The 18,564-nt window shown below is 35.3% G+C and overlaps 1 protein-coding gene across 1 annotated transcript in view; it reads right to left on the bottom strand.

Moving 5' to 3' along the window:
* The window catches only part of LOC123685442 (putative transcription factor SOX-15), an 86,324-nt gene extending 84,635 nt beyond the window's left edge, over positions 1–1,689 (bottom strand). Inside the window, exon 1 of the mRNA XM_045625147.1 lies at positions 1,203–1,689. Within this exon, the coding sequence (XP_045481103.1) occupies positions 1,203–1,243 (41 nt within the window). The 5' untranslated portion in view covers positions 1,244–1,689. The remainder of the gene's footprint in view (positions 1–1,202) is intronic.
* Positions 1,690–18,564: the final 16,875 nt, after the last annotated feature.

The raw sequence follows: 18,564 nt of genomic DNA, 5'->3' as shown, positions 1-18,564 counted from the left end.
AATTACAGTTTGATATGTGTTTAGACAGTATATGTAGATTAAGAGGAATGGAACAAGGATGTACTAATGTCTTTACCGATCAAAAGAAATAATTATCTCATGCAATTTTAAAGAAACATGAAATAAACGGACATTAGAACAAATCATCAAGAAAAAGAAAGTAAAGAAAAATTTTTACTATTGAGGGAAAGAAAAAATTCATCAACTACACTTGTTGATTCCTACAGAATGAGTTTCACTGTTTTTGAACAGCTATTTTTGCTCTGGAAATGTGGTTGTAGAGAAACTGTGACTATTTCAGATCATAAACAAACTTTTATATATTAGTCGACACCATTTTGACTTGTGAGAAATGTAAGGAAAGAAATTTTGAATGGGAATGAAAAGTTATAAGCTTCAAACTTGATAAAGATTTCAGAGTGAACTGAGTTGGTTTCGAAGCTACATAAAAAATTGTTGCTTGAATGAAAAACCTGAACTGAGATTTCTCTCTAGGTATCAGAGTTGAGTACAGATAAATTAGGCTCTTTATATAAGGACTACATGGTAAATTTCTTTCTTGAATTTTACAAAAGTTTTTCTTTGATTTGATTGCTATTCCACTACCAAATGGAATGTTTAAAATATATAACTGAGTTTCTTCAGAATGATAATTGTTGAAACTTTACTTTTCAGTTAAGACTGAGTTCAGGTAATTGAATCGAAATGTTATTCTACAGGTATTTTTTTTGAGTTGAAACAACTTATGCAAAATATATTTGAAAGTGAAAAACGGTTTTTTTAATTATTTTCGGAGACATTATAAGACAAAATTATGTATGCTTTTTTTACCTAATTTTATCTTATAGACTTTATTTACTCTATTTTAAGTTCACCGTATTGTTAATCATTCGATGTACGAATCATGTGAGCTGGCAGGAAAGGTAATCTAATAAATGTTTCGCTATGAGATGAAAATAATGTTGGGAAAGCAACAGTTCAGTGTCAACCGTCTTAAAGTGCTTATTTATGTTTATTTATCAATATTACTAGTTCGGTCTTTATGGAAAATCAGCACAATTAATAGCTGTAACCATATCCAATAATAAAAGTGTATTCCTTATTGGTAGCATTTTACGATTCTATAAATGGAAGCAACAAACCAGTTGTGTAACTAGGCATGGAAATGTGAACAGATTAGAAAATGCCAATAACAAACTTACGGATAGGTGTAGGTCGTATTGCAATCCTCGTCAGAAGCCATATTCAAATCGTCGGAGATAAAAATCAAAATAAAAACACTTTCAACAAAATAGCGACAACAACCATCACTTGGTACGAATTTCAGAGTTTTGTTACATATTCAAATTTCCACAAAAAGGTAGACAGATTAAGAAATCATTGTTTGTTCACTTATTTGTCGAGTAAACAGTACCTTCGGTATTTGCCGAGTCCAAATCAAACACTCTTAACCTTAGGTTTGTTGGCTCTTGGAGTTTAAATCTCCGAAAAGTTATCACGGGCGACGTCAAAACACCGCATTCACTGTGGGTTCCGTCACAAGATCCCTCGCGAACCGTGGTTATATCGATAGCCGATCAAATACCGGCAGTACTACGTCTGGACTGTGTGGTTCCGACGGTTGCTAGATCGTGGTTGCGCGATGTTCCCTCCAACTCAGGTCGGAGAGTACTGAAATGAAACGCTATCGGGAATTGTGCACGGTGTGCTTACCTGGGTACTCACCTGGTGAGGTGCGGGTGTAGTTGCGTCTCAACGCGTGGCGTATTCTTGTACTACCCACCACCGGTACGAAGACGGTACCATTTCTTTGGCGGTTTGAGGGAAATCGTACTGTTGCGGTACCGGATGTCTTCAGAGGATTTTGTTTTTGGTTTATGAATTTCCGATAAAATGATGGCTCCTGCTTTGGTAGGTCGGTACTTTTTGAAAATGGTACTGACGAAAAAGAGAAATCTGCAGTCGAGTACCATAAGTACTACTCTTGGTATATTTCATTGGGATTCCCCAATTCGGTTGATGAATTTAACATACATGCGTCGTCTGTATTGCCAATGTATTGATTAGTGAAGAATTTATATTAACCACACTGATTATTTCAAGAACATTATTTTCCAAACTCTCATTCTTAGACTGCTAGTCGTGTTGCAAGATTTTAAATTTGATTTCTGAATTTCCGATGAGATGATTGGTCATCTTTTGGTGGTTCGTTACTTCACGTATTTCTTTGAAAATAATAATGATAATTGAAATATACAGTTGAGTATCATAAGTAAAACCTTCGGTTGATTCACTAGTTTTTTCCATTCGATCAGCAAAGTACACGACTTGGTTCCAGTACCACAGGTGCAGAAACAGTACCATTTTTTTGACAATTCGAGAAAATATCATTATGGTGTTCTCGTTTTTGAATGTCTTTTTAGGAGTCATATCGACACTTGAATAGAAAAAATAAGAATTACTTTGGTAGATCTTCCTCATTAAAAAAACTGACAACCTAAATACTCACCTTGTGAATATGTGGGGGTATTAATGTTCTACCCATCACTGGTACGAAGAAGGTACCATTTCTTTGGCGGTTTGAGGGAAAACGTACTGTTGCGGTACCGGATGTCTTTAGAGAATTTTGTTTTTGGTTTATGAATATTCGATGAAATGATGGCCCATGCTTTGGTTGGTCGGTTCTTTTTGATGTAAAAGAGAAATCTGCAGTTGAGTACCATAAGTAGTATTCTTGGTAGGTTTTACTGGTATTCCCCAATTCGATCGATGAATTGAAAATACATGCGTCGTCTGTTTTGCCAATGTATTGATCAGTGAAGAAATTTATATTAACCACACTCATTATTGGTATGGAAAATTCGGCAAACAATTTTTTAAGCTTGGTATTAACGAGGAAAAAAGTAGTATGTCACTAGCTACTTATTGAGTGACTTGGTATCATAACACATTACAGTTTTAAATGATGTTTGATGTAATATTCATTATTGTCTAGAACATTTCGAATATATGATAAATTAAAAAAAAAATCTCAGATTATCTCAATACTGCAAAACAAATAGGAAGAAATGGAAATTAAAAGCACCTTCATTTTCTCTTTCTCCAGCTAAGCATGTGTGACACTGGCAAAACTGCATATCGTCTCAATTTCCTTGTCTAAACACCGATAAACTTTCACAAACCCCTCGTAGTACAAGCGGCATCTTCTAAGTTATTGGGGCGCAGAAAAAATTGTCCCCAAATCTCTCCAAGACAACGTAACGCCAAATTTAACAGAAGGTTAGTTTAATTCACCTCGCTTCGTTAATTTTCCGCCAAAAGTGAAAACACACACGCTTGCGTTTTGTCACTCTCCTTGCTCTAATGATATTTTCTTCGTAATTGGACTCGTTGGAGCTTGTTCTTTGCGACACCTAGGATTTTCACTTTTATGTTACGTCTGTCTCTAATTAGAGAAAGATGTAATATTGATTTCGAAGCAGTTGAAGATGACAATGTTACAAAAATGTTTTCCTGAGTTGGTATCGAAAATATGATTTGTTCCGAATCAGTTGACTTACAGTTTCAGTGTTTTGAAATTTAATTATTGTTTTATTTATACTTGTACTTATATATTAACAGTAGATTCTTGAGGTCAAAAGGAAAAATTTTTTCCTTTAACATTTTTTCCTATTCAGCCTGGATGAAAAGATGAGCTATGCTACTCCTGGAAACCGGCACATTGAAGTTTTTCCAAGCATAAGATATTGTCAAATATATTATTTTAATCTTTTAAATGAGGTACTTTATTAGAAAAATCTTCATAAACTCACTTTTAACATTCCATTTGTTCAACGCAGTAGGATTTATAATACAATATCGCAATAGCTCAAATTAAGGAGTTGAGGTGAGCTTTTTCAAATTACATTTTCAAACTGAGTTGACTAGTACTTCAATTCTGAAATTTGAGACATGAAATCATAGCTAATGCTCATTTTTTTGGTTCTTTTTTGAACAGAGAAGAGAGTTGCATTTAGCAAAAGTATCTAATTTTGTGAATTTCACAGATAATTTTTTTTTAAGATTAAATTACTAGAAAACGGCGTATTATACTTATAACATTATACAGATAATTTTTTTTTAAGATTAAATTACTAGAAAACGGCGTATTATACTTTTATTTTTTAAAATGATCTAATATTCTATAATGGTCGTTCATCTCACATATAATTTCTGCTATTTCTGCTTCAATGAAATGTAATGGTCATAATGAAGAAATTGAAAGATGTGGATGGAATTTTGTTTTTGGAGAAGAGTCATAACATCATCAAGGAAAAGCTATATTCTATATATATCATTTCTTTCGATTGAACTATTCACGAAATATAGCTTAAAATTGAATTTGTTTATGAATTTTCAGCAGCCTGTATCTTTTTAACCGTGAAAAATCTGAAAAAATCATGAAGGAAAAAAGTATATCTTTTTACCTCAGGAATCTTTGTTTGAGATATATGTACAAGTCAAAAACTCACCCTGTATACAGGATGTTTTCTAAGGCACAAAACTTAGATAGGTCGTTTAAAAAAAAATTTTTAATAGTTTTTATATGCCTTTAATAAGAAAAGCTGATCAGAAGACTCAGGTTAACGTTGGTTTCCAAGTAAGAGGGCGCTCTAAGTGGACATTGCAATAAAAGCTAAAAATGTAATATTATCATAATTTTTGAACCAAGGAACATATTTGAATAGATTTTTGTTCGTTGATAAGGTTTTTTGATTTTTTTGAGGATATTTATCGCGTTATGAGTTACATGACTAGGCGAAAAACGTATTTTCGTTGTTTTGTTCATACAATATTTCATATTTATTATTCGTTTATTATTTCGCTATTTCAATTGGAATATAAAAGGCAGAAGAATATATGGGGTGTTTTTTTTTCGAGGTATATAACTTTATGTTTGCATTACTGTTCAAGATGGCGACTGATTTAACAGCTGTCAAGTGATTTATTCTCAGTTTGGTTTGGCAATTCACCATGAAAAGACTCACGCTTGAACAACGCTTGCAAATAGTGCAATTTCATTTCGAAAATAATGGTTCTGTGCGGAATACGTTTCGCGCACTACGTCCATTAGCGATGAAGCGCACTCCTAGTCGAATGGCTACGTCGACAAACAAAACTGCCGCATTTGGAGTGAAGCTAATCCTCAAGTGTATGTCGAAACACCGTTGCATCCAGAAAAACTGACTGTTTGGTGCGCTTTATGGGCTGGTGGAATCATTGGTCCGTACTTCTTCAAAAACGATGATGGCCAGAACGTTACAGTCATTGGTGATCGGTATAGAGCTATGATTACTAAATTTTTCATTCCTGAATTGAACAACCATGATGTCCAGAAGCTGCGGTTCCAACAATACGGCGCAACATGTCACACAGCTCGTGCTACAATCGATTTATTGAAAGACACGTTTGGAGACCGCCTAATTTCACGTTTTGGACCTGTGAATTGGCCTCCAAGATCTTGTGATTTAACACCGCTAGACTACTTTCTGTGGGGCTATGTAAAGTCATTGGTCTATGCGGATAAGCCACAAACCCTTAACCATTTGGAAGACAACATTCGCCGTGTTATTGTCGATATACGGCCACAAATGTTGGAAAAAGTCATTGAAAATTGGACGTCCAGATTGGACTACATCCGAGCCAGCCGTGGCGCTCATATGCCAGAAATCATATTTGAAATGTAATGCCGCAAGATTATCTTGCGGATAAATAAAATTCAATCAATCGAATAATCCATTGTTGTTTTATTGCAATTTAAAGTTCTATAGCTCTAAAAAACACACCCTTTATTAACAACAATCTTGAATGGCTCCTGATCCAGCAAACCTCTCTGCTCTAAAGCGGGATTCAGCTACAAATTTGATTTGGGTAGCTTTGTTCTTTTTGATCATTTATTATTGCCATCAACTTAGAGGTTTCTGGGATACGCATGTCATCAAGTGAACACGAAGTACCCTAGCACAGCCTTGCTGGAAAATGTTCAAGATGTCACCTCAGAAAACACTGTGCAAGACCTTTGAGTTGATGGCAACAATAAATGATCAGAAAGCAACAAAGTAACCCATATCAACTTTGTAGCCGACGATACTGATAATTTTGCCTTCAAAATTCCAATGATAATAGTGAAATAATAAACGAATAAAGAATAAAGCATTGTGCAAAATAGTTTAGCAGTTACGTTTTTCGCCTAGTCATGTAACTTATCAGTACAGACGATAAATACCCGTAAAAATCGAAAAAACCTTCGTGATCAATGAATAACAACCCTTGCAGCTGCAAAGTAGTGAGAAAATAATTCAAATATGTGCCCTGGTTCACAAGTTATGATAATATTAGATTTGTAACTTTTATTACTATGTCTACTTCGACAACCCTGTAACTTGAGAACCAGTGTTGACCAGAATCTTCTGTTTAGTGTTTCTTATTATCTCCAAAAATAAACTAACATTTGAAATTAACCGGTAAGCATTTTTATACTTTCAGATGTCTGGTCCTTTAAGAAGAATTCATGGGGACAACATCATTCAGTTTAATCAACTCACTATTCGACATATTCAAGACAAATTTGAATATAACTTTCATTTACACGCTGCAAGAATACTACTACCAAGTACTGAGTTTCATTTTCAAATTTGTCTACAATACGACGAATAGTTTGTGGGTTGATTAACTGAATAATGTCATCCATGAATTTTACTCAGTGTTCACAAATAAGCAGCAATTTTGATAAAACAGTGTAAAAATTTCTAAATGTTGTTTAGGTATGTCTCTTTCTATAATTAAATAGCCTAATCTACTGGATATAAATGACATAAGAAATGTCAAAAAGTAAGACACAGTGTTGCCAGTATAATCATTTAAAATTTCATTTCTTTCTCAACTAGAACAAAATAATAGAACGAACTCAAAACCAATTGAAACATAAAGAGTAAAAAAAAACTCTCGTATCACATAAAATTAATCTGACGACAGAGAGACGCCAACACATTTGAATTTAATCAATCGGAGATTAAACAAGAGATTAGGAAGATTAAACTCTCAATTACACAACACAAACTCCCTGAAACTACTCTGAGAGCTTCCAGGTAAAGTCTCAGGCCTAGAGAGAGCATCTGTTCGGACGCAGTTTCACGGTGTTGGTCTTCCCAATAACGAGGTGATAATCAGTCTCTATCAGGACGAAATCCTTTCGAATGTACACAAAGTTCGAGGAGTCAATAAAACATCGATCGGATCGTGTTTATCACTGGAAATCTTGGAGACGATAATCTTGTTATCGATTTAGGTCGTCTATTGCAAAATTGTGTTTATTTTTTACCTGTTAACCCAGATTGGTTTGAAACTTGTCGGTCACCACCTAGAAAGCGATCGATGATCGATTGTGGTATGGTGTGGAAAATTCCGGGACTAAACTCACCTATTAAAGAGGTAGTGTTTGTAAGAGAAAAAAATTCTAGGAATGGATTGGCACTGGATCAAAAAATTTTGCGCGCTCATTTAGTTGTATAAATTTTAATAATTAGGTTGAGCCAGTCGTCTGTAAACATGATAACTCTTGAATGTGTATACTTGCGGGAGAAAAAGTTCCGTAAATATGATGTTTTTTTTTCCTGTTGAATTCGAAAATTTATGTCCGGTGCAATTGAATCTAAAATAACAACTTCAAGCTCTGTACGAAATTATGTATCCTGATTGTATAACCGGAACCATAAAAAAATTGAGAAGATTATAGAAATAAAAAATATTTCTGTGACCACAAAAAAGGACGAAATTGGGATTCTGTGTGAAAATATTAAGTGTACAACTTTTCTTCCGCCGGTTTGCAATAAATGTCTGTAGTAGTGAGTGGTAGACGTAGATATCATACAATAAGCTCAGTATTTGTATTTGTAAACGTAACGCCATCGAAATATTATTCGATTTGTGTCTGCATCATAAAGTTATTCTCGATTAAACATGTCAACTTCCGAGCCAAATTCTCGACAGTGTAGGGAGTTTTCAATTTTCTGCTTCAATATGAAGAAATCTGCGGCTGAGGCTCATCGAATGCTCTCAAATAACTATGGTGAGGCCTCTATTAGTGAAAGAACGTACCGAGGGTGGTTTCAACGCTTCAAGAATGGTTATTTTGACGTAGAAGACCAGCATGGCGGTGGAAGAGAGGTTTTCAAAGATGCAGAATTGGAGGAATCACTTGATCAAGACTCGTGTCAAACTCAAAAAGAATTGGCAGGATCATTGGGAGTGACGCAACAACTCATTTCAAAAAGCCTGAAAGCCATGGGAATGATTTAGAATCAAGAAAATTGGGTGCCGTACGAGTTGATGCCGAGAGATGTTGAACGGTGTTTGTTTGCTTGGGAACAGCAGCTTCCAAGGCAAAGACGAAAGCGATTTCACATTGTGACTGGAGACGAAAATGGGTTCATAACGATAATCTCAAGCGCAGAAAATCATGGAGATATCCCGGCCATGCTTCCACGTCGAAGGCCAAACCGAATATTCACGGTTCCAAAGTAATGCTCAGTATTTGGTGGGATCAGCTCGGCGTAGTGTACTATGAGATGTTAAAACCGACTGAAACAATCACAGGCGATCGTTATCGAACGAAATTGATACGTTTGAGCCGAACATTCGAAGACAAACATAAAGTGATTCAAGACATACTTGGAAACGTTGAAATGGGAGTTCCTACCCCATCACCCACCGTATTCTTCGGACGGTGCTCCCTCGACCTATTATTTGTTTCGATCAATGGCACATGGCCTGACTGATCACCTGTTCCAGTATTATGAAGAATTGAAAAATTGGATCGATTCTTGGATCGCTTCAGAAGATGACCAGTTCTTTCAACGCGGGATTCGTACACAGCCCGAAAGATGGATGAAAGTAGTGGCCAGCGATAGACAATACTTTGAATCATAAATGTAAAACCATTTTTTACAATAAAGTCTCGAATTTCGGATAAAAAACGGCGGAAGCGTCTATGTATGAAATAATATTTTCAAGCTGCTTGTGTAGGATATTGGAAAAGTTTTTCAATAGAAATGAAATAATATATCATATAAAAAAGGATGAATTTGGTATTTTCTTTGCTTTTTTGGCTCATAATTTTTTTTCACCAAGATAATGCTTGAAGCTCATTCTCTATATCACTCTCTCAGTGGCAAAGAGATTTTTGCAGACCTCAAAAGAATGCTCCAGTTCAAGAAATTTGGCTCTAATGAAGAAGGGTCTACCAATGTTGAAGTGTATTTCGATAGTGAAGACGAATCTTTCTACAGAAGAAGTATGGCAAAGTTGAAGGGGCATTGGAGTCCATGAAGGTGAGTATGTTGATTAATAAAGTCGAAGTTTTGGGAAAAAATATGTTTTTAATAGTTAGGCCCTATCCTTATTGAGCAAACTGTTGAAAATCTGCAGGGGAATATCAACTTGTCTTCATGGAATTAAAATACGACTTCAAGAAAAAAATAACTATCAATCTTGCCACATTAGCAACGTTATTTCCTAGCCAAAATTACCATATCCGTTCCAACAAAAAAACAAACTTCTCTTTTCGTACAAACAAGTCAAAATCCACCTCACAATATTCTCACAGCCTTTTTGTGCTATTAAGCACTCGGAATGTTGCTCTTCCCCAAACCATTTATGCCTAGTTGATTTCCAAATAGAACCATTATGATTTCATGGTTCAGTATCCCCAACCATGATAATTAAAAGGAGGGATTTACAGCAGTTCTCACAAAACTTCCAGACGGCCACGATCGCTCATAATTTATGAAATGACGACCAGTTTGATGACACTGGCATACGATTGACTTTCGACCTAATATCCGTTGGCCTTTGACGTCACATCCGGCAACAGCTCCCGATTTTTGTTTTCTGTACTTTCTCATGAATATTCTCTGATTTAATGTTCGGACTTAAATATTCCGCTCCAGGTACTTGAGTGTCGAGCCAAAAGGTCGGCCGAATCACGTCAAGATCGAAGGGAATCAACCAAGGGTCATGTTGAAGTCTAAGGCCATCTTCAGTCCACGAAGAAATTGAGGATTTGGCCTTTATCGGGGTGATCTAGAAAGTTTGGTTTATTTATGTGTTGAAATTCTGATTTCATCAATTGGTTTTTAGGGTAGTACTGATTGTTATCTAAGGGGGCAGAGGTTTGTTAGATATTAAAGTTGCAATTTTAATATCGTCCTGATTTTTATGGCTATTAATGAATAATGTAGGTAGGTGATTATGTCGTTTTGGGCTCCTTCTGTAGTAACTTACCTTTTTTATATTTTTATTATAAATACGTATTAATCTCAACAATCGGATCATTAGTGATAGAGGAAGGAATGGAAAAGGTACTGTTGTTTTATATTCAAGTAATTTATTCATAAAATTTCGAATGTAGATTTCTGCTTAAAGTGTCCTTTTTCATTGAGTCCCGATATTGGCCCTTCCTGGTAAGGAAGGGATCCATTTCCTCACGCTTGCTCTATAACTATAAAACATAACCTCATTCTGTTGTGTCATTTCCATCACACGTCTTTCTCTATACCACACAAACTCTCTTGTTAAAATTAACATATTTCAAATTAAGGACCTTCATTTCCTTTCACTTTAAACACAAAATTTCGATTCAATTTCGATTTCAATTCAAAAAAATTTCAATTTTAATGAATTATTACCAAATTCAGACAAAAAATCACTAGTTCCTAGAGTAGCCAACCCTAGTAGAATTGAGACTTTAGAATAAAAAAATGCTTTCTCTAAAAGACGGTCGGAATATTATCATGAAACCGTAGCCACTTTCTAGCTTCATATGAAGGTGACTTTCAAATGAAACGGTCTTAACTAAGGGAAAACTTCTCTAGTATTTAAGGGAGGGATTCGCTTAAGTGGCCATCAAAGACAAAGACGAAAGAATAATATGATCTGGATATAAATAAATACTGAAGCTTTTCCAGGTACAATTTGCAGATAAATGATAAAGAAATTCTTTGTACTGAGGCCTTCAAATGTTAAGCATGACAGATTTTTCTTCGAATATTCAAAACAGAAATATGCCACATCTGAAGGGTGTTTTTTTTAGAGCTATAGAACTTTAAATTGCAATAAAACAACGATGGATTATTCGATTGACATGAATTTTATTTATCCGCAATATAATCTTGTGGCATTATATTTTGAATATGATTTCTGGCATATGACCGCCACGGCTGGCTCGGATGTAGTCTTTTGTGGACGTCCAATTTTCGATTACTTTTTCCAACATTTGTGGCCGTATATCGGCAATAACAATGTTGTCTTCCAAATGGTCAAGTGTTTGTGGCTTATCCGCATAGACGAATGACTTTACATAGCCCCACAGAAAGTAGTCTAGCGGTGTTAAATCACAAGATCTTGGAGTCCAATTCACAGGTCCAAAACGTGAAATTAGGCTGTCAAAAAACGTGTCTTTCAAAAAATCGATTGTGGCACGAGCTGTGTGACATGTTGCGCCGTCTTGTTGGAACATAGCTCCTGGACATCATGGTTGTTCAATTCAGGAATGAAAAAGTTAGTAATAATGGCTCTATACCAATCACCATTGACTGTAACATTCTGGCCATCATCGTTTTTGAAGAAGTACGGACCAATGATTCCACCAGCCCATAAAGCGCACCAAACAGGCAGTTTTTCTGGATGTAACGGTGTTTCGACATACACTTGAGGATTAGCTTCACTCCAAATGCGGCAGTTCTGTTTGTTGACGTAGCCATTCAACCAGAAGTGCGCTTCATCGCTAAACAAAATGAAATGAACGTAGTGCGCGATACGTATTCCGCACAGAACCATTATTTTCGAAATGAAATTGCACTATTTGCAAACGTTGTTCAGGCGTGAGTCTATTCTTGATGAATTGCCAAACCAAACTGAGAATAAATCACTTGACAGCTGTTAAATCGGTCGCCATCTTGAACAGTAATGCCAACTTGAAGTTATATACCTCGAAAAAAAACACCCGTTAGTTGCTGGGGGTTATGTGGAAAATTCCATAATTAGTAAACAGAAAAATGCCACAAATATCCTTGTGGAAAATTACTTGGAAAATACGCATGTCAATGATTAACAGAAAACTCTCTTGTCAGCTGGGGTCAATATCACTAATTGTTCAAATTGTCTCATTAATATTTATGAATATATTTTTATTCACGCATTAAAATGGAATAAATTCATAAAACGTCATAACAAGTAGGTAGTACCCAAAATTTCATGACAATAAAGAGCTGGTTCAAGTATTTTAGTTGTGTTGTGTTATTTTGTATTTTTCACAGTTTATAGCGAAATATTTCACTTTTCGTAACAAGTTACACGAAAGACACAAATTTCGACAAATAATGTCAAAATTAAAAAAAAAAAAATTAGATATCTAGTTCGAATTTTGAGTGAAGATCCTTCATTATCGTTTAAGATTGGATAAACACTTAACCTAAGAAAACCATGAAAATGACCTCACATTCCACGTTATCTGAACACAGATCATTCTTATCACCATACAGAAATTAACCTATCATGAGAGTAATCAACCTTAATTCGAACTAAATTTCTTTCCTGTTTTTACCTAGAGAGAAGAGCACCGTTAATTGCTCTGAAATATTATCTTTTCAAACAAGGTGGGAAATTTTCACCAAGCCAGAACAATCGCAATAACTGTAAGGAGCTGTGGCAACTCATTTGACTTGACAGATAACATCGGTGTCTACTAGTACTTATTATGAGGAGGAAGAAGAAAATATGATATTTGCTCTGCTTTGGTTTTCCATGTTCACCTTAATTCGAATAGAGAGTTAGTCTAAAGAGATCGACAGTTTTTTGTTGGAAGAGAAAATCGAAAAGGATATGTTTTATATCAGGTTGTTAACATCTTTTGTGTATATTTTTGCTAAAAAATGTTTGTAGTTGATCTTTTACTTTTGTTTCTCATCATGAAGTTTTTTGGATTTTCAAAATAAAATTTATCAATGAACGTCATCAACGATGAATAATCGAAAAATTGAAATAACTATAGGTATTCGCTAATTCAATAGAACTGTATACACATTTGAAATCACAAGTTCTTAGTAAAGAAAATGTTCTATTTTCTGAAAGTGGCTTTCAATGACCAACAGATAATGGACAAGGTAGCGTTAATAGTTGGAGTTGCTAGAGCTTATCGAAAAAGTGAACAAACTTTTCTTGTAGAAAATGAAGTATTTCAGAAGGAGTTTGCTGAAGAATATTCTGAAAAATCTAAGTTATATCATTTGATGTCATGTATATAGGTACTCGTTATCTTTATTGCTTATACAACATATGTAAAGTTGTCTGCATCACTAAATCTGATGAACTTCATCATAAGATATTATGTTTATCTATAATGAATATACTTCATTATTTCAAATACTTGTGAATTATACTTGAACGATAGTTGATCTCTTATCTGATCATCATATATTCAATTGAAAACTTGCAGTTGCTGATCAGTTGGACAGTTGCTTCAACTACAATAAATTGATAAGTAGTAGTGATGAATTGACAACCAAAATCCATAATATCAATTAATAAATGAATGAATAAGTTTCATTCCATTCTTTCACAACGTTTCGGCCTTTATCAAGACTTTCAGGAACAAAAAATTGTCATGTTACATACAACAATGATAGGGGTGGCAAGACTTTTGACGATGTGAGTATTCGATCTAATCATGTACACAAGGAGATATGAGTAGACTACAAATTCAACAGAATAAATCCATGAGAATAATCCTAAGATATAGTAAGCTCACACCTGTAGTAGTCATGCATAATGAATTGAACTGGTTACCTGTGGAAAAAAATATCAAGAAGGCCAATCTAACCCTAATTTACAAAGTAGAGCATGATCTTGTACAACGATATCTGAAAGATTTCTTAGAAAGAAGAGGAAATTGTCATGACTACAATATTAGGTCAGCAAAAAACTTCAATATCTGCACAGTGAGAACAACTTCTTTACAGAAGTCCTTGTTCTATGAGGGTGTTTGTATAATGGTCTCCCAGAGGAAATTAAGACGGCACCATCTTTGGGTGCAGTCTGCGGAAGATTGAATGGCCACATCAGAGAAATGTGAATGATTATATTATTGTTATGTTGATTTTTTATTTTTTGTACTAGCCGGGTGCTAAATAAATTTTATTATTATTATTATTATATCAATTTGTATATTTCAAAGAAGCCTGCTTGGGGTGTGATCATTGTCCAAATGGGTGACTGCAAGTTTAAGTCACTTGGCAATGGTCCAGTCCGTAGATCGTTTCGAGAAATGCTTTATTAGCGGATATTTCGAGTAAGTCGAGCTTATTCCTTCATCTAATTGACCGAATAAAAATTCCTCCCGAACCTCTCGACAATCCCAAAACCCCGTTTGGGTATTTCGGGCAGCGGACGCGGCCTGGACCAGCGCAAAAAATCGTTCGCAGAATTCCAACTAACCGGCCAGTACTGGCAAAATATTCGGAACCTCCGCTATAAAACTTCATTTCTCCAAAATTCTCTGACGGGCGGACAAAAAACGGCCGTCTTTATTTACAAGTCTGTCAAAATATAATCCGGGCTAACTGAATTATTCATCGTCAACAAATGGACGAATTTCGGTGGCGATCACATCGTTTACGTTCACTGCGATCGGACTGTCTTTAGGGTGGAAAATGGGCTCGTTTATGGTTACACCGGTAAGATCAAATTTTATTTCTTTGGTCCTAAAATCATTTAACTTTCTTAACTTTCGCCGTTTTTTTCCGAAATTCGTAGTTTTATTGGAGAAACTGAATATACATTTATGATTCAAAGTATTGTCCATGACTGGCCACTACTCTCTCCCATAATTTTCTGCGCTTGGGATTATCGTAATGAACTCCTTTTTCGTTTCCAATCACGATGTGATACAGAAATACATTCCGTCTTTGCCTTGCAAGAAACTGTTTTCAAGTATGTCTTGACCACTTTTGCAACATGCGGTCATGCTGTAAAATCACTTTAGCATCTTTCTCGTTGAATTGCGACTGATGGGCATTGAATGCGCTCGGCTCAAACGCATTAATTGCGTTTGATAACGATCGTCTGTGATTGTTTCAGTCGGTTCTAACAACTCATAATACCCCACGCCGAGCTGGTCCCACTAAATACTGAGCATGACATTGGAACCGTAAATATTCGGTTTGGCCGTCGACGTGGAAGTATGGCCGGGATATTCCCATTATTTCCTGCGCTTGGGATTATCGTACGGAATCCATTTTTGATTTCCAGTTACAATGCGATGCAGAAATCCTATTCGTCTTTGCCTTGCAAGAAGCTGTTCACCAGCAAACAAATGTCGTTCAACATCTCTCGGCTTAAAGTCGTACGGCATCCAATTTCCTTGTTTCTGAACCATTCCCATGACTCTCAGGCGTTTTGAAATGGCTTGTTGCGTCACTTCCAATGAATCTGCCAATTCTTGTGCGTTTGACACAAGTCTTGATCAAGTAATGCCTACAATTCTGAATCTTCGAAAACTTTCTCTTTTCCACCGTCATGCTGATCTTCGACGTCAAAATCACCGTTCTTAAAGCGTTGAAACCACTTTCGGCACGTTCTTTCACTAATAGCGTCCTCCTATAGGTATTTGCGAGCATCCGGTGAGCCTCAGCCGCAAATATCTTCATATTGAAGCAGAACATTAAAACCTCCCGCAAATGATGAGAATTTGGCTCGTAGGTTGACATGTTCAATCAAGAATAACTCTATAAAGCAGACACAAATCGACTAATTGTATGACATCTGCGATCTATTCATTTCGACTACCACTTACCGCTACAGCCATCTATCGGAAAACGGCGAAATCAAAGTTTTACGTACACCTAATGATTTCATTATTCATTTGTATATTACAATCACAATCTGACATAGTTCAGAAGAGGGTTTAGATAACCATATTGGGGACACTTTAGGAATACCTATACATATATTTTCTCAATGTATGCTTTTTACATTGGGGCAAAATGTAACATAACTTAAATTATGTGGCTTGGTTGTTTTTGTTTTCTTTCGAGATGGACCGAAAATTTTCTATGATCACTCTACAAAGTACAAGAACGCATTGTACCTCATCCATTTTCATTTTTTTCATTCTTCGATAGAATTTAGGTTTCTATGTGCCTTAAGCTTAATTTTGAGATATCTCCGAAAAAAATCCATTTATATTGAGAAACAAAGTCAAAACAATGTTAACAAACAATATTGAAGAATTTATCTATATTTTTTTAGTGCAACGCTAATGTTATTACAGAGCGCTATGTTGGACTGACACAACATTTTTCTTCTTCAACTCACGTTAATTTTTCGATGTATTATGTAACATCTGCAGCTCTTCGGCACGGGAAATGTGTATTTACAAATGTATCAATTCAATATGGCGTCAAATTCACTTGATTGATTGATAACTTATCTTATTATTTATTATGTTGCATTCTTATGTCAATAGCCTCCATTTGTATTAGAATTACATACCTCTTTTTTGAGCAATACTTTTTGTGATATGAGTATCTTCCCGAAATATGAAAAAGAACACTGTGGGAGGCCTCTAATTATAATAAAAGAAATTATGGATTTACTACGCGTTTTTCAGACACCACTGTGATGAAATGAATTATTAATAAAGCGTTCTTGCTATCGCAACAGATATAATTAGGTTTAATTATAGGTGAAAAATAGCTGGACGTAATAAATATGCCTATACTTTAAAACACACACTTTAATGAAAATGAGAAGAAGCAGAAATTAATTTCTCTCGACAGTGGCATCTCAGTGAGATATTTTCGAAGAAAAAAAACATATCATTTTGTGGTATGTACAATTGAAGGATCAACAAAATCTCCGAAATGGCTTTGAGCGATCGTAATTTGAAATTGCTGAAGATACCGGGAGGCAGTGTAGTCACTATTTCCGTGAACAATTGTGCATAAGAAATCTTTGCTCGAAATGGGTGGATAAACGGGATTTTTCGAGTCAATAGTTGACAGTGAATGAAACAAAGATTTGCCACTACACTCCTGGCTTGAAGAGAGCATCAACAGGGTAGAAAGCAGTCGAGAAAACCCTCCAAAGGACCAAAACCTCAAACATCAGCTGTCAAGATTATGGCATCATCAACAATGCTTTTTATCAGAAATCGATGAAAACTATAGTTTGATTGGACAAATTGTGTTTTCAACTGCTTGACCACCCAGTTTATTCTCCAGATCTGGCTCCCAGTGATTTTTGCAAATCTCAAAATATTGCTCCAAGGAAAGAAATTTGGCTCTAATGAAGAAGTGATTGCCTAGGTCAAAGGCAAGTTCTACAGAAAAAGTATTGAAAAGTTAGAAGAGCATTGGAATACATATATATATATATATATATATATATACATATACACTCTTGAAGGTGACTTTGTTGAGTGTGAAGTCGAATTTTCAAGAAAAACTGTGTTTTTACTGGAAAGGATCTTGACTTATTGATAGAAGTGTTGTACCTTTATAAGTTCTGTGATTTCGATGAGCGAAGGCTCAAATGCTAATAGTAGCTAACAGCTTTCAAAAAGCAATGAGGATAGCGGTGACTTGAAGTAAAGTATTAAATAAGTGCTCTTTTATTAATGCGCCAATTTTGTTCAAGAGCGAAATTGGCGCATGAATAAATGAGCGCCAATGTTGTTGTTGCGGTTGGATGGTGGATTTTTCTCTAAAAAAGAGAAGCAACTAAGATAAGAGCCATTCAGATATATCAAAGTCATCAAAATATCTTGAAGTAAATGAGATAACCCCATCAACTATGCCATGAACAATCCTATTGAAAGAGCGATAAAGGGGGCAAATGCATCTGAAATTGATCCATTTCAGATATCTATTGTTAGTCTCAAAAGATATTTTGAGGCTATTTGAGTTTGTTAACCGTTCTTTTCTTTTTTTTTCTCTTTGATATTTTCTTCTCTAGGGTTAAGCATTTTTTTGTTTGTATTAAATCTTAATAATTATATAATGTTGTATATCTTGAAAAATTGGCTATGACGTTTGTAAAAAATAAATAAATAATTCTTCTAATAGCTTTAGTCATAAGATCCAGTCAAATTTTGCAAATTATCTGAAATAGTATAGTTACTGTTTGTTAAAAAATGAATCAAGATACAGTAACTGAGATCCTTCAAAGTAACTGAGTAAGCTATTTCTAGCAGATTAAATAGGGCTTCTTCGATTTTAAAGCCTTCTGCCCAACGGCTCGAGTCGTCCCTGAAAATACGATCGTATGCATAGAGAAGGGTTCAACATATTCTCCTTGGTTCGATGTTAATTGTGAAATTTCCGCACTTCACATGGGAATATTCGGACTGTGGGATCCATTGTTAACCAGCTGAACACAAGGTTAAAACGCAGCGCACAGTTAGAGAGACGTAAGACAGGAACTCCGATGTAATTCGCAATTAAGCCAAAGTTCACACATATTTAATATATA

This window comes from Harmonia axyridis, chromosome 1 (genome assembly GCF_914767665.1).
Source record: "Harmonia axyridis chromosome 1, icHarAxyr1.1, whole genome shotgun sequence".
Lineage (NCBI taxonomy): Eukaryota > Metazoa > Arthropoda > Insecta > Coleoptera > Coccinellidae > Harmonia > Harmonia axyridis.
This window is presented reverse-complemented; position numbering and strand designations above follow the sequence as displayed.